The 23,367-nt window shown below is 50.8% G+C and overlaps 6 protein-coding genes across 6 annotated transcripts; 3 read left to right on the plus strand and 3 right to left on the minus strand.

Moving 5' to 3' along the window:
- Nucleotides 1–971: 971 nt before the first annotated feature.
- On the plus strand, nucleotides 972–3,066 carry BDR25DRAFT_283908 (DUF1752-domain-containing protein; the record flags this gene model as incomplete). Its single annotated transcript, XM_033688086.1, has 3 exons — nucleotides 972–1,324; nucleotides 1,439–1,770; nucleotides 1,861–3,066. The coding sequence occupies exons 1-3, from the start codon at nucleotides 1,225–1,227 to the stop codon at nucleotides 3,064–3,066; spliced, it is 1,638 nt and encodes a 545-aa protein (XP_033549310.1). The 5' UTR covers nucleotides 972–1,224.
- Nucleotides 3,067–3,913: 847 nt separating this feature from the next.
- BDR25DRAFT_14644 (uncharacterized protein) lies at nucleotides 3,914–4,355 on the minus strand. The gene has a single exon (XM_033683899.1). It carries the CDS (start codon nucleotides 4,308–4,310, stop codon nucleotides 3,993–3,995), a length of 318 nt encoding a protein of 105 aa, XP_033549311.1. The 5' UTR covers nucleotides 4,311–4,355; the 3' UTR covers nucleotides 3,914–3,992.
- Nucleotides 4,356–5,225: 870 nt separating this feature from the next.
- On the plus strand, nucleotides 5,226–10,045 carry BDR25DRAFT_333299 (uncharacterized protein; the record flags this gene model as incomplete). Its single annotated transcript, XM_033692824.1, has 10 exons — nucleotides 5,226–6,822; nucleotides 6,875–6,962; nucleotides 7,020–7,132; nucleotides 7,203–7,250; nucleotides 7,618–7,690; nucleotides 7,750–7,785; nucleotides 7,892–7,949; nucleotides 8,347–8,431; nucleotides 9,143–9,175; nucleotides 10,017–10,045. The coding sequence occupies 10 exons, from the start codon at nucleotides 5,226–5,228 to the stop codon at nucleotides 10,043–10,045; spliced, it is 2,160 nt and encodes a 719-aa protein (XP_033549312.1).
- A 3,304-nt stretch (nucleotides 10,046–13,349) lies between these two features.
- Nucleotides 13,350–16,981, minus strand: BDR25DRAFT_283915 (uncharacterized protein). The gene is made up of 10 exons (XM_033688087.1): nucleotides 16,844–16,981; nucleotides 16,732–16,749; nucleotides 16,606–16,654; nucleotides 16,454–16,547; nucleotides 16,321–16,404; nucleotides 15,334–16,272; nucleotides 15,081–15,218; nucleotides 14,836–15,016; nucleotides 14,293–14,381; nucleotides 13,350–13,769 (listed from the first exon to the last, which is right to left on the minus strand). The coding sequence occupies exons 1-10, from the start codon at nucleotides 16,851–16,853 to the stop codon at nucleotides 13,725–13,727; spliced, it is 1,647 nt and encodes a 548-aa protein (XP_033549313.1). The 5' UTR covers nucleotides 16,854–16,981; the 3' UTR covers nucleotides 13,350–13,724.
- A 120-nt stretch (nucleotides 16,982–17,101) lies between these two features.
- On the plus strand, nucleotides 17,102–18,743 carry BDR25DRAFT_283918 (uncharacterized protein). Its single transcript, XM_033688088.1, has 7 exons — nucleotides 17,102–17,282; nucleotides 17,346–17,490; nucleotides 17,545–17,587; nucleotides 17,635–17,711; nucleotides 17,766–18,105; nucleotides 18,162–18,187; nucleotides 18,250–18,743. Exons 1-7 carry the CDS (start codon nucleotides 17,276–17,278, stop codon nucleotides 18,323–18,325), a joined length of 714 nt encoding a protein of 237 aa, XP_033549314.1. The 5' UTR covers nucleotides 17,102–17,275; the 3' UTR covers nucleotides 18,326–18,743.
- On the minus strand, nucleotides 18,391–22,294 carry BDR25DRAFT_392866 (uncharacterized protein; the record flags this gene model as incomplete). Its single annotated transcript, XM_033698228.1, has 26 exons — nucleotides 18,391–18,479; nucleotides 18,552–18,595; nucleotides 18,642–18,794; nucleotides 18,839–18,905; nucleotides 18,955–19,127; nucleotides 19,171–19,273; nucleotides 19,377–19,644; nucleotides 19,694–19,823; nucleotides 19,855–20,071; nucleotides 20,197–20,271; nucleotides 20,321–20,440; nucleotides 20,506–20,562; nucleotides 20,596–20,643; nucleotides 20,679–20,707; nucleotides 20,793–20,887; nucleotides 20,925–20,961; nucleotides 20,992–21,110; nucleotides 21,155–21,227; nucleotides 21,255–21,506; nucleotides 21,544–21,616; nucleotides 21,645–21,727; nucleotides 21,778–21,846; nucleotides 21,918–21,979; nucleotides 22,024–22,057; nucleotides 22,099–22,157; nucleotides 22,196–22,294. The coding sequence occupies 26 exons, from the start codon at nucleotides 22,292–22,294 to the stop codon at nucleotides 18,391–18,393; spliced, it is 2,628 nt and encodes an 875-aa protein (XP_033549315.1).
- Between the last annotated feature and the right edge of the window lie 1,073 nt (nucleotides 22,295–23,367).

A 23,367-nucleotide genomic window follows, 5' to 3' on the forward strand; every position in this document is an offset into this window, starting at 1 on the left:
ATTATAACGGCTGATTCAGCGGTATTGATCCATGGGAGGCGCGTATTGCTGGAGGGCGAGACGTCCAGGTGACAGGAAGATGTGCGACACAGGCCGTGAACGGACGCAACCAGTCAACGAGCCGTCCGAGGGCTCACGGCGGTAACTCGCGCGCTCCATGGCAGATGGGCTTCAGCTCGGCCAGTTGTCGCGGCGATTCATAGGCATCTGGAGCGAGGGGCCTGACCTAGGAGAGTGACAGTGGGCGGTCGGTGCGACGAGTCAGCCTCTTCGTCGGGGGTTCTGGAAGAACAACCTTTTGGCAGCCCTCGTGATGTGTGCTTGTGTGCTGCTCCCCACGCCCAGACAGCGAGTCTGTTTGAGCCAAAGGTCGTTTGCAGGGGCTCCGTCGCATGCCCCCCGCTGCCACGCGCGGGCGCCGACGACTCAAGAAGGTCAGAAACGCAGTACTCACGGTGGCGGATAGGGTCACTTTCGGCGAGGGGACCAGTCTCTACTACACTGCCATCGATGCGGCGAGATGAAAGGGTCATAGCCATAGTATCAAAGGAGTTAGTAAAGCATTGTCACGGCCCACACGCAGAGAAGTTAAGTCGAGCGCGGAAAGCAAGGCGCCAGTCATCAATCACAGAAGAACAGAATGAGCAGAAGAGCAACGGGCAGATTGGGGGGCGTCCTCCGGCTGGCCAGGTTCGAGCGTCGGGCTGGGGCTGCTGGAGCGCTGCCGACCGACCCTCACCTGGGGGCGTTTTTCAGGTGCAGGGGTGAAGTCCCGACGTGACGGCTCGCAGTGAAGGGCTTGTGGACGTGGTGACTAGGGTGTGCCCCCCAGCAGCCAGAGGCCCAGTGCGTCCCACGGATTTATTATCTCACTCGCGCTGCCCCGTCCCGACAAAGGCCGTTTATACTGCTGGCCGCTGCCACACATACACACCCACCACCAAGCACACCGCTTCACCTGCCCATCCTCCCCAGGCACGACATTCTCCATTACGCTCTATCTCTACGACGACAGCAGCATTCCGCCATCCTCACCCCGCCGTCACCTATGTGCGCCGTCGACACCCGTTGTTGACCTCGCTGCGGCTCCGATCTGTGCGGCTGCTGCCGATCCGGTGTTGACGCAATCGCAAGTCCAGCACCGCCGACGAAAACGGCACCCCGACACAGTCTCCCCCCAGTTTCTTTACCACGACCGCAGCAACGGCGCTGCTCGCTGCTGCCATGCCTCTCCATACGGAGCGCCCAATTGTGCGCGTTGAGCCCGGCTCTATGCACACGATAGAGACGCGGAATCCGGAGAACTTGTTCGGCCTGTGGTCTGGTGAGTCTTCCCTGTGAGCGCTGTGGGTTCCATGTGCTCAGCAGCTTATGGCTGTGTGCACGCTCGCTGCCCTAAAGCTTGGGAGCCATTGTCACTGACGCAGCATGCATGCAGTCTTCTCCAAATGCTCTCCCGCAATGGAGGACGGAAAACGGTATGAGAATATGGCCTGGCGGCTCTGGTCCCGTGAGACCTTCTGCTGCGCCCCCGATCACATCTTTCCCCCTCGTTGGTCATTTGGACGGCGTCTGTCCAGCGACGCCGAGATCCCAGAGTTGTCTTCCAGCGTGGCCTCGGACGACTCTAATTCGGAAACTGCCATCACGGCAACTGCCAGCTCGCGCTCGAACTCGTCTTCACGTCCAGACATCCGCCGCCACGACTCCACGGACAGCAGGAATCGCGGTCGGGAAAAGCACATCACCCCCATTGACTTGGAGAAGGTCGTAAGCTCAATACAAGAGAAGAGACCCATCGAGCCGCTATCTCCCCTTCCACCACAGCTCGCCCAACCGCTCCCGCTTCACCAGAAGAAGCTCAGCGAAGACACCACCCCTCGCCCTTCCTCCCCCCCACCAACGGCAGCCCGCTTCGTTCCAGAATCATCAACTTCAACAGTAGCCACAGCGCTCGGCAGCGATAGCATGAGTCCGCCCGTTGGCTCTGATGCAAGCACGTCCACAGACCTGAGCTCACACAGCATCGTCCGTGGATTCGACTCCTCCCGTATCTCTACTTCAATGCGTTCCAGCACCAACCTGAACCCTACGCCCATCCTCAAAAACTCCACCCATTCTAAGCCTGAGCCCACCAAGGCCGAGCCAATGAAGAAGAAGCAGCCTATGTTCACCCTAGGTGGTTCGTCTGACGAGGACAACACCAGCTCGTTCGAAACGTCCATGTGCATGGCAAAGCGCAGCTCTCTATCAGATGGTTTGAAGAAGCCTGCAATTTCGCGTAAGACAACCTCCTTCAAGGAGGAGGTCACCACCCGGACCATCCAGGATGCCATTTCTTCTGAAGAGAGCGAGGAGGCCATCGAGAGCGAAAGCGAAGAGGAGGACTCAGACAATGCAATTGAGGACTCGGAAGATGAGGACGATTGGGAGGACGAGGACGTAAGTGGGCCATCCAGCATGACCGAGAAGGATGGTCCCATACATTTCCCAAGAGTGGATTCGAGGCCCGAACTCCGCTCCAACCGTTCCCTCCTGACCACGCTCATGCATGAAGGTGAACGCGCACAGGGCTTCCAGAGTGCAGCACTCCAGAATGCAGCCTCACGGTCCACTCCCCTTATTCGACGATCTCGAACCTCCAACGGGCCATCCACCGGTAACTCTCCCCAAGAAGATAGCGGCCTCATGATGAGGACCCAAGTAACTCGGTCGAAACCAATTATCATGACTACCTCCAATGTACACCCGCCTGCACTTTCCCCCCGTACCACACGCCGCAATATGCTGCAGACGGAGCTCACTCAGTCCCTTCGTCAAAACCTTCTCTGGGAACGGCAGCAGAAGAATGCGACGACCAACGCTGTTAACAAGCGTCAACACTCAGCGGTATCGATACCTGCCCTCCGTCGAGCTGCGACCACCAATGACATCAAGGGTCTCAACGCATTCCCCCAGCAAGGGGTGAACAAATCATTAACCTTCAAAGACGCCACTAAAAACAACAATTCATATAACGATTACTTCGACCAGGGCCTTCAGGAGTATCACCAGAAGGGATGGTAGCGGGGCCCGTTCTTTTAGCATTACATTTTCCAGCTTCAGCGGCATTTACGGATGGAGGCATGGGTCGTTTTGGCGTTTGGTCTTTGTTCAGTTTCTACTTCCTCCAGTTCCATCCTCGCACTGGACGGCCGACTATGGGTAATGTTCTCCTATAACCTTTTTGATACCACGCGGGCATCGAGTATGCCTATGAGGCTACGAGTTTCCTTCATTCCTCTTCATCACATCGGACACTGGGCGGTTTACTTCGGCTTCCAAGACACGTCACCGGCTCGCGCCCTGGTGGTATGGGTCTCACTTCTTCGTCGAGCATTACCCGTCCACGGTCTGTACTATTACCTGCATTGTACTTTTATGGGGCTTCTGCGTGGAGCCATTATACCCTGTATGGGCAGCTGACGCCTCAAGCGTCGTAGTTGCTGCTCTTTGACAGCATTACCTCACAATAGGTAGACAGGTAATCAGTTTAGGTACTTAATTCAAAACAAAAAACAGATTAGTTCAAAACAGCCATTGGCTTCGTTCATTCTGTGATGGTGACAGCCGGTGAGCGAATGCAACAACGTGGGATCATGACAACTGGTGCTCAGCCATTGTTTCCAGGCCTCATGGGCCTTCTCTTCTCATCAGCTGCGCCGGGATTTCAGTTCCCAACAAGATGCACGATTGATACGAGAGCAGGCAGCGTTCAGCAGGCCTCCCTTTACCGCTCTTCTGAATCATCTCACAAATTTGGATGCCCAGGAAGCGCTTATGCACGTTGTGCTGTAGTTTTTATGCATGGCCCGGCGGCACCAATGGCGGATGTTACTTAAGAGTGCCGGCTTATAGAGCAGGCGGACGGCGGCGCGAGGGGACCATTATTCTCGTTGCATCTGCCGCGAGTGCTTGATTCTGCGGCGAGGTCGTAGTGTCACGATGACCTTTTACATTTTCGCTGTTATTGCTGAGGCTGGACCGGCAAATGCAACGATATTGCTCAACCGGACGAGCCAATATGCCAATATAGCGCTCGTTATCCAGGCTCGTTTTGCCCTCTGCTTCCCTCGGGCCGGCTTCCAGTGCGCCATGAGCCTGTGATGGCCTGTGAATTGATGCGTGCCTGACGACTTGACGACGTGACGACGCCTCCTCATCACAAGGAGAGCCACGGCGCGGCGGTTGACCGAGGCGGGCCGGCCACTGAGGACATGGTGGGGATAGATTATTGCGCTCGTGAGACAGCTGGCCACTGGACTGGCCATATGCGTCGGAGCAGGCGTCGCAGCAGGCGTGGTCGGCGCGTCAAAGCCGCTGCATCGTGAAGATCGTCGTCAAGTGGTGCAGCGAGCACTCAGCCTTATGAATCAGGCATCGACACTCACAAATTCACACGTCCGTATCATTAGGTATCCACTACGAACCCCATGACATGCGCAGGAGTCTTGGAGTAGGCCTTATCGACATCCATTCACCATCACGGCTCTTCCTTCGCGGTGTTGAGGAAGCCGCCACCAATGCCTGTTTTCGCGGCCTCATTCTCTCCGCATCAGCTTTGCTCACCACCGTGCACTGCACACCACCTGACCACGGGAGTCCTTCGCCAATCTGCCTTCCGCGACATCTACCCCGGATTACCCAGCTTCTCAGCACCAGTCTAGGATCTGGAGCCCCAGTGTCGCAGCACAGAGCTGGTCCAGCGCGTTTGCAATCATCCCATCTCAGACTTCTAAAAACAACCAACCCTCACGCTTTCCCCGGCTCCTCAATGAGCGGCGACGCTCCATCAGGCACCGGCCGCCCCGCCCCCTTCGACCCAGTCGGTACGTCGAGTCGATGCGCTGGCAAGTTAGCGCTGCAAAAGGGTCATCTGCTCATGGCGCTCAGGGCTTTCCACCTGTGGTTTGGCTGCTCCTCAGCCTCATCAACAAGGAACTCCGCCACCGCGGAGAGCTCGCTGTCGATATTTTGGTCAAAAGTCCGGTAATATGCTGACGCCTCCTATCCTGTGATCACTGTGATATCGCGACTTTGCTTTCCGTCACCTAATTCTCCGAATCCCGTGCTTTCATTTGTTGAAGCCGTGGGGGTCTCCCATCACCTGAACCACCTTGCCTCCCCAAGCATTGTCACACCTCTCATTTCGCGAGCTGCAAATACTGACTTGTTCTTTTTCGCCAATGCTGCTAGGGTGCAGATCCGGCGCTGCCTGTCCTTTCAGACATGAGGCCATAGATACCGCCCAGCAGTCAACTGCCACCGTGCAGCAACAGCCTTCACGCAGATCCCCGCCCTCGAGACAACTCGAACGAGCCGTGGGTGCGGAAACAGACCCAACTGTCCCTTCTCGTAGCACAAGAGGGCGCCAACATGCTCCCGTCAATACTTCTCGCATTACCCAGCGCCCAGTTCCCCAGTCGCAGCTCGCAGATCCTAGGGAGTATCAGCTTTCCCAGCTTCGACGGAGATTTACTCCGGAAGAACACGACAAAGATAGCGCCACGATACTAACATTCCACCTCCGACCGTCTGACCCTGATTTCCCCTTTGATATGGACGCGCTGGACTGCACTTTACACGTTCCATTTGATTACCCAGATGGGGGCCAACCCACGCTCACAGTGACGAATCCTAGTATGGAAAGGGGATATCAAATCAACATCGAGCGTGGTTTCGATAAGATAGTTGCCACATCCGCATCCTTGAATCTTCTTGCTCACCTGAACTCCCTCGACAGACAACTGGAGAGTTTCCTATCGTCTGAGAAGGCGGACACTGTCAAGATTGTGTCTCACAAGCAGGCAGAGAAGGATGAAACCCAACGTCATCTTACTGTGGGGGGTAAACGCCAGGCACCACCCTCACCACCAGCCTCACTCCAGAGATCTGCGGATCCGCTCATTGTTCACACTTCTGAGCAGAAGTCACGAGCGAAACAGTCCCGCGACGCTGAAACGAAGCAGCTTGAGGCTCGCATGGGCAGGCTACCCCAGTTCTCTCGATCCTCAGATGGTCTCACCTATACAGTCCCGTTTGAGCCACGCAGGCGAGGAGACCTTCCTATCGAGCTCCAAGCTGTTAAATTGGTCAAGCTAGTTGTTCCCGAGAACTATAGCCTCTTGCCATGTCGAATTGAGCTGGTAGGTGTTACTGGTGACTCAGCATCAGCCGTGCAGGATTCATTCCTCTCCCGGGCTGGGAAGTTTCCTGAGATGTCCCTCCTCAGCCAGATGAATTATCTTTCACAGAATATGAATTTAATGGCTAAGCAAACGGCCGAACCTCTAGAGAAGCCCCACGTAATCAATCCTACTTTAGCACCAACGTCGCCAGAAGGGTTGAAATCCGGACCAAGTTTTAGTGCTCTTGAACCAATTCCTCTATCCAGACTACCTGATCGTCCACACCAGGTCACCATCCCAACGCCTCCAGAATGGAACACTGGTAACGAAAATGATGCTGAGAGCTCGGATAGTTCGTCGGAAGACGACGAACGCTTTACTACTAGCAACGACGCTAATAGAAGCGAGCATGATGCATCTGGGTCTACCGAAATGTCATCTACTGAAATCCCATCTCAGGAAAGGGGAATTCTAATTTCCTTTCCACATATTGATCTACACACCGTTGAACTTTTAGAGATTGGAACGCTAAACATTACAGTGAAATGTGACCGTTGCAAAGACACCAAGGATGTCGTCAACCTTCAGAACAACATCCAGGATTCCCACACAAGATCGGATTCCTGTAATAAATGTGCCAATCCGTTCACAATTGGTACACCTTGGCTACCCTAAGTCCCACTGCAAGACCCGCTAACATGTCGAAGGGTTTAGAGCAGACCTCATGCATGCCAATTCAGTTCGCGCCGGCTATCTGGATCTTGATGGATGTAGTGTCGTCGACATGCTACCAAGGTAACAATTACAACTGCACCGTCTTCACTCTCATCTAACTACAAACTCGCTTCAAAGTTCCTTCATCCCAACGTGTGCAGAATGTTCAACGGTCTACACACGGGTAGGAGTTATCTCTGTTAGGGGAGAGACGTCAATGGCGTTTTGCCGCGAGTGCCATCGGAAGATGTGTAGGATCACCCGCTGCTCAACAATCCGGCATTGTGATAGCCGGCTTGCTAATTCGTTGAATTTTCGAAGCTTTTCGGATACCAGAGATCAAGTTCTTGAGAATCAGCGCCAGTACAGGTAAGAGCGAATGACATCTGTTCTTTGGATGGACCAGCAGTCCGGAGTTGTCGCCGACCCATTCACCTCAACATTAAACAAGGAGACACGAATCCCTATGAATCAACACCAAAAATTTATCTGAGACGAAACTGACTCTTCTCTTCTCCAGCCCGCACCAGCAAAGCGCCCACGCGGAAAAAGGTGCGTACAGCTTTCCTAGGTGGGCTTACTTCGACACCACGCATCGATATGTGTCATAAGCTTGATTGCAGACAGCTTACCCCTGCTTCTCCTCATCACACCATGCTCTGACGAATCTGCCCAAGAGCTTCATCGGATGAGCGAATCCTTGACTGATGATGATAACAGAAATTGGAAAATTTAGGCATCGTGGTAGGGCAAGAATTGGCCAACCAGGGCAGATGCTCACATTACAAGAAGAGTTACCGGTGGTTCAGGTGCGTGGACGCCTTTCGTAATTGAGTGACATGTCTCAGTGCCTCACGCGCTCTGCTAGGTTTTCGTGTTGCCAAAAGGTGTTCGCATGCGATAGGTATGTAAGGCGCTCCCTCCCGCATCCGCGAAATAGCTTTATCACGGAGGATGCTCAACAATGGTACCCTTTCCAGAAGCTTGATTGTTGACGTCGGCGGCTGCAGGTGCCACGACCAGGTTGCAGACCACCCCATTGAGCATGCTAACAGGATGCTATGGTACGTGAATCTTGATCCCTACCCTTCGCATGTGAGCTGGAAGAAATTTATCATCACCTGTTCCACACATGTTGGTGGAGGAAGTTGGCCTTGTCCACCCCGCAGAACAACAAGCACTCGCTTGTGAATTGTGGTCAGATTCCCCGCTGTCGATCCCTGCACATGTTGCGCCTCATCAAAAACCTTCCGCATGTGCAACAACGGTTCATCGCTCCCCTTTGCAAACGGCCTGTTCTCGGGAATCATGCTGACTTTTGACATGCCTTTAGTGGTTTCTGTGAGTTGATATTGCCTCGTCTATTCTTGTTCGCGCTGCCCCACCCGGGTGAACGTGGACGCTGTGTTGTTCCGCTCTGTCATAAGAGTTTCATTGACATGTGAACCCGATAGGTTCCAGAGAGCAAAATTATCGTCCCAAAGATTGTGGGATTTGCCACGCCTGGCTTACCGTGAGACCTGGCAAAGGTTTTTGGGAGGGCGGTCAAGGTACGTAATGTTTCAATACTGTTAGGATCTGGTTCCTTGATTGCACATGTCACCTTCGGCCCGACTCTTTCAGACGAGAGAGCCAAGCATGTTCAACAAAGAAGAAGCTCCAATGGCTGCTTAGCCACATGGTAGTTGGCCTTATTGTTCGTCATGCCTACCAGAGTCATGAAGCTCGCAAAGTGACAGCCCAAGCTTGGTGCCTGAAGGGCGACGTCGGCCTATCCGCTTATCCTCCACCCCCTGTCTCAAGTGCTTCTCCACGATTCTGCACGAATCATTGCTTCCTAGCTTCCCCGACACGGCATGAAAGTTAATTCCAGCACGGAAACTCCTAAAACAGCGATGACTTCCCGGGAGCAGAAATTCGCGATTCGAGCCATTGTCAGGGAAGGCTAGTACTTGAAACGGTCATCTGCCTCGTGGAAATATCCTTTGCCCCGGATCGGCGTTGCGCATGTGGCAGTCGATTCGAAACATCCGGGGTAGGGCTGACACTTATTTCCTCGACTCGAGGTATCGGATCGACAGCTCTGTGCCTTTTGGAGTTTCCATGCCGAGAAATCCGGCACGCAAGCCCTAGATTTGCCGTGAATCCGCGATGTTTACGGCAATCTTCTCCATGGATTCCTCCCTGATCGGAAGGCCCCTTACCCGCATGTTGTACTGCATTTGGCGTGAGCATGACTGATGATCCACGTTTTTATGCAGGTACGAGGGACACGGCCAAGATGTCGCGAAAAGGTATCCGTCCTTATCTCCAACACTCTCTCGTGCATCACATCTTAAACACCATCGAAAGAATATCCTAACTGCATACAGACCCACGAAAATACAAACGTAGGAAGGGTCCGCAGTCACATGTGTAAGAGGAAATAGGGAGAGGTGGGTAGATGTTGTTAGCACAATGTCGCATGCCGAATTTTTTTTCTCTCGCAAAGTGGATTCGAATGGGGAGTGGGAAGACCTTGCGACTGAGTTTTGCGCACTAGTTTAATGAACAGATAACCATTGCAGCGATAATCGAGATCTATGATTAGATTAGTTCCACTATTGAGCCCACCAACAAACGGTACACATGGTTCACGTCGTTCGGAAACTAGTAGTTCACCAGCCATTCTCTTTTTTTGAAACTCGCCCCTTTCCCTTACATATAAGCGACCCTCTCCACATCTCTCTTCCTTTCCTATTCAGTGAGCTAATTTGAGAACAACTCAAGACGATCACTTCTCCGCCCAGCCTCTGCAAAGAATTCTCTAGAGTGCACACACGACCAGTCGTTTGGAACCTGATCCAGAAGGATCCTCCACGAGAGGAGAGGCTAAGCTTTGAAAGATCGACCGGTGATTCGCCGACTAATGCAGCATTTTCTTAATCTGGCAGTTCGCTGGACGATGTGCTAATTTCCGCATGTCATTCACATGTCGAATATTGGCACACCGACGGCGGACACCCTTCTCAACAATTGTCCTGTAATCAACACGTTTACCAACCATGCTTCTGAACAGAGCATCCGGAGACTGGTAGAATACGATAATTAAAGGTACGAATCATACGATGTAGAAATACTTTCAAAGGTGTGAAGGGGGTGTGAAAAGAGCCACGGTAGCTTGAGGAACATGCCGAACAAGCCTGCAGGACAACGTCGGGATTTCCACGTGCGAATTTAGCCTGTCTACTTGCCGGTGCCAATTAATACCCAACCAACACGAGCAGCATTCCAGCTTTTGGGCTTTTTTTTAAGCCTCCGACTGGGATACGGTTGCATTTTAAATATCCGGGATTTTTTTTGGGTCGGTTGCGCTTAGCTGCTTTACATGGGCGTGTACAGCGTCTACAGTTGAAAAGTTAAAATTTGTAAGGTGAAATGGAATGCAGCGAGAGCTGAGACAGAAACTGTTGCTGTAACTTGGAGGCGCCGATTTTCCGCCGAGTACTCCTTAATCGGTCGTACGTTTCTCCGCTCCTTCTCACCTCTCCATCCCCACACCAGCTCTTCGGCCGCATTCTTCTCGTTTGGCCGGTTAGTCATTCCTCACAGTCTTAGTTCTCCACCAAAGGCTTTCCCCGTGAATGCCCGAGATTATCCATGCTCACCCTGTCCACAAGAACTAGAGTCTTGACGATGGAGCGTCTGCATGCGTTGCTGATGTGCGGACCCGCCGGGACGCATAATGCGTTACTTAGCCACAGCACTAGCCTCGCGATCATGGAAGACATTGTCAAGGCAGCTCACCGCCATCTGCTTGCCACTTCATGTGAAATAGAGGTAGGAACTGTACCAAAGCTTGTGGTCTAGCGTCTAGACCTTGCATTTCTAGAGAAGTCCCACTTATGTTGCGACCGGCGAGAACGCTTCAGGGGTTGGGTTGTGGGCAAGACAGGATGAGTGGAGATGAGATGCGGTCTTGAGGTTATTGCTGTGTCGGCGTGGCTGTGGGTTTGATGGTGTAGCTTGGCGGGAAGATGGTGTTTGGGACCGAAGTGGTAGCGTTGTATGTAAGGTCCAGGTAAGTTACGCGATTTTTTGTTACAGAAAGACACGGTGGGAGCGGGAGACTGCGGGTTTGCTACTAGCTGATCCTAGGTCTATGGTGGACTTTCTTGGTGGTGTGGCTGCTAATGTGCTACAATGGCTTGGGCAGTAATTGGCAGGAAGAAGGGCCTTCCCTCTCAAGGAGAATTGTCAACTCTGAGACGCTACTGTCATGTTACTCAGACATCGTCCGAGTTATCCTTATTCCTGTCTAAAACCTGGACACCAATTCCTACATTTGCTTCAATTATCCTTGCAAACGATCGTGGGTTGAAACCTTTCTTTCTCTTGTCAAAGAATCTTGAATGTTTCTTGACATAGCGTTAAGTTGTCTTCCATCTCGAGTCTTGAGAATCCTGAGGTTGTCCTGCTTGTCGAATTTACTAGATCAGACGATTACCATAGTGCTAGACAATTAAACCCTGCGAATTTCTTTCCTCCTTCACCAGCAATTATCTCAACTAAGCTCCGCCCATGCATCCAATCTAAGTCTCCAACATGGGCAAACCCACCCATTTCCACTTCCACCCCGGCTCTTTTCCATTTCCACGTGTGTATCACCTCGCTCGTGGACAACGCAAATATTTCTTCCCACAAATCATCCCTTCCACCTGAATCCGTGCACCTGATGCGGGGCTCCGGACCTCCAACCCTCCACCTCGGTACCCGCAACAACATCCGCTTCGGCATCCTGACCCTCACCAGCACATCTCGTATACGGACGTCTTGTGTCAACTCTTTCCGAATTTCTCCGACCAAGCTTCCAAATCAATCATCCTCCGATCTTCGCCTCAGCCCAAACCCCGAATGCGAATTCGAGCTCTCTCAGAGTTTGATGCTGCCCCAAACCCTGCCCTGTCTGCCTGCGCCGATTGAGCAGCGCAGTCCCGGTTAGCGTGTGCATTTCCGAGTTCCAGCAGTACGGTAACGGGGGAGTGTGTTGTCTCTGCGCCTGTCTGTGCCTGCAGGACTTTGATCGAAGGGGAGGGTGCTGTCTGTGGTCGATGCGTTTGCGGATCTGGGGTCAACAGTCGTGGAGAGCGTCCGAGAGTTCTCCGGTCGTGAGACGGTCGGACTACGGACTTGTGGGGACCTCGAACCGAAGAATTGAATGGTTTGAGAGTGGATCGGGTGTGGTGGGGTTTGTATCGTGGTTGCGTTTGTTGATGAGTGATGGATGGGGAGATGTCTTAGTGGAGGTGGAGAAGATGGGGTGAGAAGGGAAAGCTGGGGCCAGAGGGAGTGCACGTGGAATCGTGAAGGGTTTGAACTAAGTTTTAAGAGCTGAGTGGGGTAATGGAAGGATGTGGGTGAAAGTTAGACCAATACTCGATTCTATCCTCTTAAGAAAATCTTGAGTTGATCACTTATCCTAAACCCCTTATCATCTACCATCTGTTCTTTCCTTCTCAAGTATACGTAGTGCAAAGATGCTCGACATTTATGACAGATCCCATTGGCTGGCCTGAACTCTAGGAGGGCAACGACCATGCCACTATACTACGCTGGGTAGGTCTCGAACGATACCATCGTGTTCAAACGTGGCTTGTCAGTACAATTCTCCAAATTCACTTAGATAATGCTGCTGCCATACAACTCCCTTCGCGTTGATATTCTCCATACCTTTTCCACCCGGCCCTCCCCCTTCCAGAAATGTACCCCCTTTTCTGTAGCAAGCTTCCCTTCCCTCTCTGCTCCTTTCCGCTCCCCCTCTCCCTCACCACTACACTCCCCTGTACTCCCTTTCACTCCCCTCTGTATAGCCCATAATTCCAATTTTATACCATCAAGGCCGTGAATTCCGTACAATCAGCCAGCTCCCCTTGATTCGTACAGAGCAAGTCGTACACACATCAACACCTCGTCTCTACCGATCTCTTGCCCTCGTCTTTCATATATCTCTAAGATCTACTATGCTCGCTCCCAGGCTATAGCTGCTCGAAATTCCGCTCGCTTACCTGTCCAATTTCTGTTTTCCGTTGTTCCTGCATCCAAGCGCCTCGTCCCCATTTGTTCGAAAGAGGGACTCAGGCAGGTAGTTGTAGGACACAGCTGCAGACTCTTACAAATTCACCCTCGGCATTGTGCTGCTTCCTAGATTGTATGACACATGATATAGCACAGTGCATAGACATGTTGTCGATATCCGTGGGTGAGAATTCAGGGTGGCGAATGTAACAAGGCCGACTTCATCTACCACTTTCTATCATGTGTACGCTTGCACGATTAATGACTTCATCTCTCCACGCAAAGGGGGAAGTCAGTACTGGACTTCACATCAGGCCATCCATATCTAATTCGTATCTCGTCCAACGCATCTGGGTACCCGCGCCTGGTTCCCTGTCCTATAGGAATAAACCTTAACTTCGGGATGCCTCTCTTAGGAAGTTCCAGACTCCGGCGCAGCGCAACGTTTTGATACTTTCAATTGTTTAGACTGCGTGCATAATACCAAACCCATTCTCTTATCTCATTGCAAAGTCTTTTTTTTTATTGTCTCTCCGGTCTATTGGTATCTTAGAAATAGCACAACAGCCGGCCTTCGAATTCCGACGATGCAAGCTATCTATCCACCTCCACGCCGAAATGTCTTACCCATCTCTGACGCATCGGTGCCCAGTTCGCATGCACTAACTCGGACCGGGCAAGCATTGAACTGAAAAGCTGCGTGGGCAAAGCAGATTTCCGGTGCCGCTAATTACATCGATGAAGAGTTCGGACGCGACGCTGTGCCACCACTCCCAGCGAGCCGGGTGTTTAGAACTCGTTTTCGTCGCTGCCGGCGATGATGACGTTGTTGACCTATCCGATTCGTTAACATTACCTCAAGTCTAACATGCAAGGAATATCAAAACTGCACGACATCCCAAAGCGAGCTAAGTACAACGAATTGCGAACAAGGGACACCCTCGTGAAATCCATACTCCTCGTAGTGTGCACACCCCCATCGTTCCCAATCGCACGGCTTGAGTTCACCGCAAAAGAACACGTCGTGTTTGCATTCCGGCTTGTGGAACGAATGACTTGCATCTTCGTGTGTATAACACTTGCAACCTAGCTTCCCCGCTCCCCGCATCAAGGAAAGCGTACGTGTGTCGCCGCCACAAACCAAGGCCTCCGGAAGGGAGGGTAGGAAGCGGGACGCAAGGGGAGCCGGGTGTGATGGATACTGGATGGTGGGACAGAACAGAAGGGGCGTGTGACCGAGTTGGGGAGTCCCAAGAAAGGGGCGCCAGATGTGAGGAAGGGAGGGAGATGTAAAAAAAAAGGGATGCGAGTGAAATAAAAAACAAGATGAAAAGGAAGAGTAAGCAGGGACACGTACCTTCAACACCATTCTACAAAGCTGTGTTGCTAGTAACAATTGCTGTCTCTTGGAGATTAACGGGTCGATAACGAAATGCTCCTTCATGTCTGTAATGCGTAACGAGTTAGCACACCGATCAGACGAGCAATTTCCACACCGTCGCATCTACAACGCGTGTGCAGTGACAAAACGACATGTGCTTCTTTTCCGTACTCCTCGATTCCCATCCTCGGTTGCGATTGTTAATTGTTTTGGTGATGGTCTAAAAAGCTTGACAAACGCGACGCGGTGATAAAGCGTGGGGGCTTGGACGTTCAGAGGGACACTAAGGCAAACGAAGGCGTGCGGCACGGGGACTCTGCATTGTGCGCAAGGTGCCGGCGTGCCGCAAGGCCCAACGGCGGTGAAAACAAAATCAACAAATGGAATCGCAAATAGTGATGTCGTGCTGATAACGGTGGATGAGGGAGAAAAGCGAACGGGAAGGAAGAGCACGGCACATTACATGCACACCGGTTTGGAGAGATCGACAACATAAGGAATCATGTACGATGTACATACCGTTACTGCCCGTTTGCATACAGTCAACGCCTAATCTCGAGTTCTTTTCTTTGGCTTGACGCGACTTGATGTTGGCTAGAGTTTCGATGGGGCTAAGACCTGAATTTTCAGCGAGAGCCATTGGGACACAGTCGAGAGCGTCAGCAAAAGCACGCATTGCGTACTGTTCCAGACCGGGACTCTGCAAGGTAGTTAGAATTTGTTGAATATGGAATTAAATGTCGGATGGAGGGGTAGCCGCTTACCTTGACGGCCGCGTCTTCCACAGCAAGCGAACATGCGATTTCTGCAGCTCCACCCCCGTAAACAATTCGATTGTCTTTAACGAGGTTCCGGACAACACAGAGTGCATCATGTAATGATCGTTTCGCCTCATCAATTATCTGTAAGGCATCCTGCGTCAGTAGTATTCTGGACCGTGCAACATGCATAGTAATAACCAATCCCAGGATTTAATGGAACAACACTCCAATGGGAAAAGGATATGGTATCACGTACCATTTTGTTGCTTCCTCGGACAAAGACAGTTACCGCCCGAGTGTTTGCGCACTCTTCAATGACCAGCATCTTATCTCGAGTTGTGCCAAAGCTCATCTCTCGAACGATTCCAGCTGTGCCCAACTTGTCTGCACTCAGATCCTCGAATCGTGGCACTATGCGTCCGTTCGTTGCGATAGCAATAAGCTCAATCTCGGGGCCTCCGACCCACCGCACGGCTGGGAGTTGATTTGTAAGGAGGAGATGGTTGGCCTCGTCATCGAAACCCCACTGACATATTACAATATTTGCTCCAGTATCTTTGATCTGCTCAATCATCTCGGTAAATTTGTTTTGTTCGTAATTTTGCAGCTTCTTGAATTCCTCGACCGAGGTGATGTCTAGCTTGTGCTTTGTCTTTGGCTTAGGAGGCTCGAAGGCGCAGGTGAGGATGGCGAGCTTTGCATCCTTGACCTCGGAGGGCATCTGGGGGTGGGAAAAGTCCTTGTCTATTATGACACCCTTCACCAAGAGGGTATCCTCTAATGAGCCACCCACCTTGCCATCGACCTTGATGAGTTCGAAGTCGACATCCTTGCGGGCGAGGTCTGCAACGGACAGAACGGCATCTACGGCGATGGTGGCGAAATGGTCGTGGGCCTTGGACACAATCTTGCTTCCCAAACTCGTCTTGGCCACCCTGAACAGCTCCTGCGTGTTTCCGGGAGAGAACTTGATCTCGTCACTGATCTCATCTAGCCTCGCAACGGCCACCTCGCAGGCCTCATCATATCCATCTGCTATCCTTATGGGATGAATGCCCTTGTCGATGAGGTCCGCGGCTTGTTCGAGGAGTGCTCCGGCGAGCACAACAACGCCCGTGGTGCCGTCGCCGATTTCGTCGTCTTGGGACTTGGAGAGCTCGACAAGGAGTTTCGCAACGTGGTTCGATATTTCCATCTGTGCCTCGTCAGACCAACTTATTCTGCCATGGGCCATTGTGCGCACCTGTGAGAGGATGGTGGCGCCGTCGTTTGTCACTGTGATGTCGCCATCGGGGGAGATCAGGATCTTGTCCAGTCCTCGCGGACCCTACATGTCAAATAAGCTTCTGTCACCCGCATGCAGCTCTGTGCCGTACCAAAGATGTCTTGACGATGTTTGCCACGGTCCTCGCGGCCAAGATATGTGACTTGACGGCGTCGTTGCCGTGCTGCCTCTTCTTCTTGCCCTGACTGCACACTTCATGAGCTCTCCGAAGCTTTCGAAGTTTGGGAGGGGCCTGCCACATACTCTCTCACAATGATAAACGGCCGTCCCGACTCATCCTTCATGACCTGGGCTGTATTTTTGCCGGGTTAGCGACTGGTGCGGCGGGGTTGCGGGGCGCATTCCGAGACGGAGGCCAAAGCGACGTACCGTTCGACATGTCGAGTTCTGTACGCTCAAAGCATTAGCACAGGGAGCTTTTCCAGGGCTGAGGAAGTATGAACGCAGAATTTGGAGCTGTGTTGGAGCCTGCAGCACTTACGCATCGCCATGCTGATAGAGGACCCCGCACTGGGGAAGTTCCAAGTACTAGAGAAAGCGAAGAAGCTGGTGCGAGGAAAAGGAGAGGTGAGAAGTGGTATTCAAAGCGGGGTCGTGATGTTGAACGCGTAAATGGGCGTCGTCGAACTTTTGGAAGTCGAAATTTCTAGACGCGAACTCTCATCGGTCGCCAAGGCCGAGCACAGACCAAGCATCAAACGCGCCTGCCCAGAGCTTCTCCAATCTACCTCAATTTTACCCACCTTCGCCTCATCACCACCGCTGCCTCTGCTGTCTCTGCTGCCTCCACTGCCTCCACTGCCTTACTCATTGCGCTTCGTCTCAATTGACCTTTCCTGATATTCATTCAGCTATCTCAAGCTATTACTACCATTATATTCGCGTCCACCAGCTCCCCAGACACTCTCCCGGCATGCCTCGTGAGTGCGCCCCTCGCCCGGAACCACCACTCTATGCGCGTCTTTACTGACACTTGCGCATAGCTGCTCTTAGCGACGAGGAGAACGACGCCTCTTCTGGCGAAGAGGAAATTCCCTACCGCGGGAAAGGCAAAGCCGCACCCGCCCAGGAGCCAGAGGAGGAGCAGGGCGAAGAGGAAGAGGAGGGCGAAGAGGACGACGATGAAGTGTAGGGCCATTGCCTGGATTTTGTCTAGCGGGCATCTAGCTAACAATGGGACAGATTTGTTGTCGAGAAGATCCTGGGGCATATGTTCAACGACGACGTAAGTGGGTCTGGAGCCAGGACGGCACAGCAGACTAAGAATTGCAGGGCGTCTGCATGTATGAGATAAAGTGGATGGGCTACGACCGCAAGAAAGACCGAACTTGGGAGCCAGAGGACAATCTGTAGGCCTGTTTCCACCATTCTAGCTTTGGGCCGAAGACTGACGCGACCATCAGCTCCGGCGCAACCGACGTTCTCAATGAATACTTTGATGAGATCGGCGGCCGCCCACAGCCCGGGGAGTCCGCCAAGAGCAGGAAGCGCAAGGGCCGGAAGTCCAACTTCAAGTCCGAATCAGGCACCCCCGCTGCCTCCAGCGCAAAGCGCCCGAAGCGAGAAAAGGACTGGTCGCCTCCACCAGGATCCTGGGAGAACGATGTTGAGTACGTTGACACTGTCGAGGAGAGTATCGACAACAAAACTGGTCAGCTAGCACGATTCGCATATCTGGTCTGGACCAACCAGAAGAAGACACAGCATCCTCTCAAGCACTGTTACCGCAAGTGCCCCCAAAAGGTATGCTTAGTTGTAAATAAATCCTTCAAATGAACATGCTAACCTTCCCTTTCCAGATGCTGGAGTATTACGAGAGCCACCTGTATGCCCCCCCCTCAACAGCTGGCCTCAAAAGCAAGAACGCATGACTGACAAACTGCGTAGAGTATTTACCACTCACGACAATGCCATAAATGGGGAAGACAAAGAGGACATGCTGATAAAAGGAGACGACATCTAATTTACCTTTCAGTGCTTGTCATTTTACGGCCCCGGAAATGCCACAAAACCCACTCTCTTGCTCACTTAGGAATCAACCTCGCCTCGGTCCCATCTTCTAGCCAACTCTTTTGGTTGCTCTGTTTCGGATTGTTTCATCTCATCCAGTGGAATTGCTTTTCAGCATGGCGTATGAGGCTTTACTTCCACGCACGTACGCTAGGTATGCCTTGAATAGGTAGCAATACGCGCATACGCAATAGGGTCAATTTCAAAAGCGGATGGCCTGGCCCTAGAGCATTCGGTCGGTCGATCGATCAGCTACGCTGGGGAAATACATGTATTCTAGAGGAAATTTGCGGGGCGTAATTTGAGTACTGTCTTGGCTGTGCGTGATAGTCCGTACGCTCGGTAATGTGTTTTGAGGGAGTGAATCAGAGCCTTTTATATATATATGGTGAGGAGCATTGATTTCCCTTTTCTTCACGTCGCTGTCCATTGCAGTGAACAATGTTTTGCAGATATTAGCCTTTACGGCTTCTCCTCAATGGAAGAACACCCATCTGACCATCTACCACTACTCAGCCTAGCCTCCTTGTAATCTAGCCGAAAATCGCACGCGACCCATCGCAACAAATGCAATAATTGCACAGGACAGAAAATGAGAATCAAGGGAGAATATGAAGAATTGGATCACGGGAAGCCGAGCAGAAGCTTTGATATTCGAGATGTAAAACGGAGCTGAGCTATATGTGTATTCTGTAAGAAGGTGAATCTGAACGCGAACGCGGATATGCGTTTCGGGTATCCAACCAGTGCGCAGACTATTCGTCTGAGTATTAACCAATGATGATGAAAAGCAAGAACGCCGAACCGCTATGCCATGCGAATCCCAACCCCAATCCCAGTCCCATCCTAGTGAAGGATCCTTTTTTCATATCCATATCCATATATACAGCGTGGGTATGTTCTCGATCAATCGTCAATCATGATGTTTCTTTCCATCGCCTTCTTCCCCTCGTATCTCTACTATATTAGAGAATACAGTTACACCTCTGTTATGTCTGAGACACTGGATGCGGTACCACCGACTGCCATTCGGGTTTGCAGGTAATAGATTACGTAGGCGATGAGGGCGATGAGGATGAAAAGGATGAGGACGATCAGGAAGATGACGATGTTGCGCTTCATTTTGGTGGATAGGTGGGGAGGCTGATGTTTGTGTGGATGACACGAAAGAGCTAGGCTGGTTTCGTGAGATGGAGATCGCGGTGGTGGTGGGAGTCGGAGCTTCGAGTTAGGTGCTGAAAAGCGAAGCACAAGGCTAAGGTTTTGTGAATCCTATTACAAGTTAGTGAATTGCTCAATTAAAAGCTTGCATAAGCTGTACATACCCTTTTAAATTTTCGTTTCCAAGCTCAACGGCTAGATATTCAAAGCGATCTTCTGCTGCGATTGAATTCGTGTTGATGAAACGAAGCGTGCCAACAAAGCAAACGTCTAAGCTCAAGCTCAAGCTCCTTTCGATCGGTTGGCTGGGCAGTGTCGCACGGATGATGTAAAATCAGGAGCTTGGGAGTGTGGTATGGATTGCGACTGGAGTAATAATATGTAGGTAGTATGAGAAGTGGGAATATGGTGTGCAGCGAGCGAAGAGTACTTTTGTAGCTGCATGTTGAATGCGTGGGGTTGGGTTTGGTGGGGAGGTTGGCGTGGTTTGAGTGGTTGGGGTTGTTGGGTGGCTGGGGCTGGGAGCGAGCGTCAGTGGCTGGGGAGAAACGTGATCATTGTATTTCGCGATGGATGATGAAGAATAAATAGAGCAATGTTCTCTCTTTTAGAGTCAAGATTAATACTTTATAAAGTATTGGAAGCTATATTCTAAGGTTGAACAAGGGCTTGGAGTCACGTGAGTTTCGTTTCTACCAACCCCCAAGACCCTTCTATGGTTGAAAAACATAATACCAACTCCATCATTTTAAACGACAATTTTATTCTTGTTCTACAGATTATTGACCCGCTGTGTCACGTGTTAGTTCCAGGACTTTGCATAACCACCAACCGATGCATGTAGCAGCCTGATGAGTGATTCCCAGCGTCTGCATTCCCTCTTCCCGCCACACCCTAGTTTTGGATACTCATCTTATATCTCTACCATCTTCTCTATGCTGTACAGAGATTACTCCTCCAATGTCTATCTACTACTGCTAATCAGGGCCTCGCTTGCGAATTCACGAATGTTGGCTGGCAAATTCTGACCTGAGGTTTGCCATGGCCGGAAGAGTACAGAACATCTTGAAATTATACAAACAGCCCTGGCCGGTCTCATTCCACTACGTACTGTGCGATCCGTGCGAGCAAATGATCGAGTTTACCGATAACCACGATTGGCACCTGCACTGCCCTACTTAGGAGGGTTCTTGTAACGGCTGCTAATGTTAGCTGTTGTATTGTGTATTACTGCTCGATCATGCGAAAGAATATGGAACATTGGAGGCTCAAGAATTGCTTGTTCACCTAAGGTTTGAATATCAGTTTGAAGAGTTCTTCTTTGATTAGCGAAATCTACATCAGGACGCGGGCTCTATTGTCGCGACATTGGCGAGATTTTGCCATCATACTAGTTGAGGGATCAAGCCAGCACCCACGCCATTACTCCTTCAAACGTGCTCCTACTGAGGTGTTTACCCTAACGCTGGGAGTATGTTCGTTGCCGCGCTTGCGTTATCCTGGTTAGACGATTGCTCTTCTCTCCATAAAGAATGCCTCGAACCCCTCCAATTTGTTATCCAACCTATGTGCTTAACCTAACTTGGGGAGATCCCCGCCTTGTAGCGTGGGATAAAATTACGAGCGGGGAGATTCCAGGCGCACCATATGAGACAATTGAGCGCTTTTTGGGGACCATGTCCAGACTTCGCATCCTTCAATCAGTCGAAGAATGTGTCCACGATTGGCTCATCATAAGACTGAGATGCGTCGTAGCTACAGGAATTGTTTCGTCATCATCTCTACTAGTCGTGCAGCAACCGCCATGGATGGACTCTACCCTCACTGAATTACAGTTCATATCAAACCTGCCATTATAGACAGGTGTGGCCACGTACCAATGCCATTGAGTTCGCACATTCCTGCGATCTAGATGTGGCATCACGAGATTTCGTCCATATACCCTTAGGCCATCATGGATAAATTTTCCAGAACTTCTATTATCACCACGGATTATCTATTTAGGCTCACCCACGCGTTTTAGGAGTGTTCTGGGGCCCAAAATCAATGCAACATCTTCCCAGCAAGTCCAAGTCTTCCGATGCTTAAACCCCCCAGTCCCCGCTTCGAACTACTCTCTGAAGATATGGCGTCTCTTATCTCGACCGAAGAATTTAATATACATTTCCTTTTCCGCCAATTCATAATGTCAGTGCTTGGAGGTTTTTAGATTTTCAAATCCTCCAAGTGGTATAGAGCTTCCACCAGGCAAAGATGGGGTTCACTGAGGTTGCTGCGGGGTTCAGTTTGGCTGCGAAGAGATCAACAAGGGCCCTTTGGCGGCTCCAGACCCAGGACTTTTATTGGCTGTATTTGGGAACGAGGTTAATAGTTGATGCCGTCACTGCCGAATATTATAGAACTGCTGTTGTATGCTGGATTCCTGAACGAAATAGTGCTGTTGGGGCTGTTTGCGGCGATGTTAGTAAATCCATATTGCCATCTCGGGACCCTATTGCTACTGCCGTCATAAGATAGACTTTGGCTTGTTGCCCGCTGCTGCACTTACCGTATAGCTAGACGTACATGTAACTGCTTGCTAGATGTTCAGCCTTGATGTCCAAATATATTCCAGGAGTTGTTGCCTGTAGCGCTCATGCGAAGTCTCTAATTTGAATGGCACTCTGGAGCCTGCAGGAATTAATTCTGTTGTGAAAGTATGCCACCCCACCTGATATGTATCTGTACCAGCAATTCTATGGAGGTTAAGTATAGTGTTCATGAAGGGAGATTATTTGCTCGAAGACAGTCTGTTCGAAGCCCCTTCTTTCAGATTTGATGTACTAAGGTTGATTGCAGTGCTAATGCTGAGGAGCCGGCTAAGTGGGGTGAATTACGGTTTGTGGCTGATGAATAGCCAGTGATTGTAGGATCGTCACCGACGTTTAATCGTCTTCTAAATGGAGTCCCGTAGGGATTGTATACAGGAGCTCAAGTACGTCGTGAAGCTCTAGGTTGATCATAGGTGATAACCCCATCCTTACCTATTCCCATGGTGTTTAATAGGGCGTAACTGTTACTGTTAGTAATGTTTTAGAGGCGTTACTGGCGGCAATAGGGTTTTGTTCTTACAGAAAGGGTGAATTAAAACAGCCTTACAGGCAGTAACAGTTACTGCTAAGTTAATTAATAGTAAAGTTACTGTTTAGTGCAGTTACTGCAGTAACTAGTGTTACTAGAGGCTCTAGAGGGCTTAATTTTAACATAATCTTGCTAATATAGTCGCGGAGATTGTTTAACTCTAAGATTGTAGAAGGCGATAGCTGCAATTAAGCCTTTTACATAATATCTAAGGCCCCTAGGTTTTAGCTAGAGGTCGCAAGTCTAGATATTGCCCTACTTAATGTTAAAATTTAGGGTGTTGTTAAGGCAAGAGTCCTTAGGAAACTTGTAAGAATAAAAACACTAAAGGATAAAGCCTTAATTATAGAGCTCTAAGAGTTCCTAGAGGCAGCCCTTAACTTCTTAAGATAATAAAAGGTTGTAAAGTATTAAACTAGCTACAAGCTGCAAGTGCTACATAGAGTTTAGCATACTTAAGGAGTTACTTTACTGTTCTGTACTAACAATAGATAGTATAGGCAGTTACTGCAGTAACTCTAGCCTCATTAACTGTACAGTAACGGAAGGCAATTCACTTTCGTTCTAACTGCCAAGAGATTGCTACTATCAGTAACAGTAGGAACAGTACTACGTTCTATTATACACCATGCCTATTCCAATCTAAGACGTACGGCTAGGCAGAGACGAGATTTTCTCCAGATATTTCATAAATGACTTTATGGTCCCCAGGAG

This window comes from Lindgomyces ingoldianus (genome assembly GCF_010093535.1).
Source record: "Lindgomyces ingoldianus strain ATCC 200398 unplaced genomic scaffold BDR25scaffold_11, whole genome shotgun sequence".
Taxonomy (NCBI): Eukaryota; Fungi; Ascomycota; class Dothideomycetes; order Pleosporales; family Lindgomycetaceae; genus Lindgomyces; species Lindgomyces ingoldianus.

Excerpts from the sequence above, each read along its gene's own strand:
- BDR25DRAFT_283915 (XM_033688087.1), bottom strand. Across the intron at positions 16,548-16,605 it reads CCGTTTATCATTGTGAGAGA|TCAGGGCAAGAAGAAGAGGC; the intron begins GTATGTGGCAGG and ends TGAAGTGTGCAG. Across the intron at positions 16,405-16,453 it reads ACATCGTCAAGACATCTTTG|GGTCCGCGAGGACTGGACAA; the intron begins GTACGGCACAGA and ends TTTGACATGTAG.
- BDR25DRAFT_283918 (XM_033688088.1), top strand. Across the intron at positions 18,106-18,161 it reads ACCGCAAGTGCCCCCAAAAG|ATGCTGGAGTATTACGAGAG; the intron begins GTATGCTTAGTT and ends TTCCCTTTCCAG. Across the intron at positions 18,188-18,249 it reads GAGTATTACGAGAGCCACCT|AGTATTTACCACTCACGACA; the intron begins GTATGCCCCCCC and ends CAAACTGCGTAG.
- BDR25DRAFT_14644 (XM_033683899.1), bottom strand. The coding sequence starts at position 4,310 with ATGGCCAGTCCAGTGGCCAGCTGTCTCACGAGCGCAATAATCTATCCC.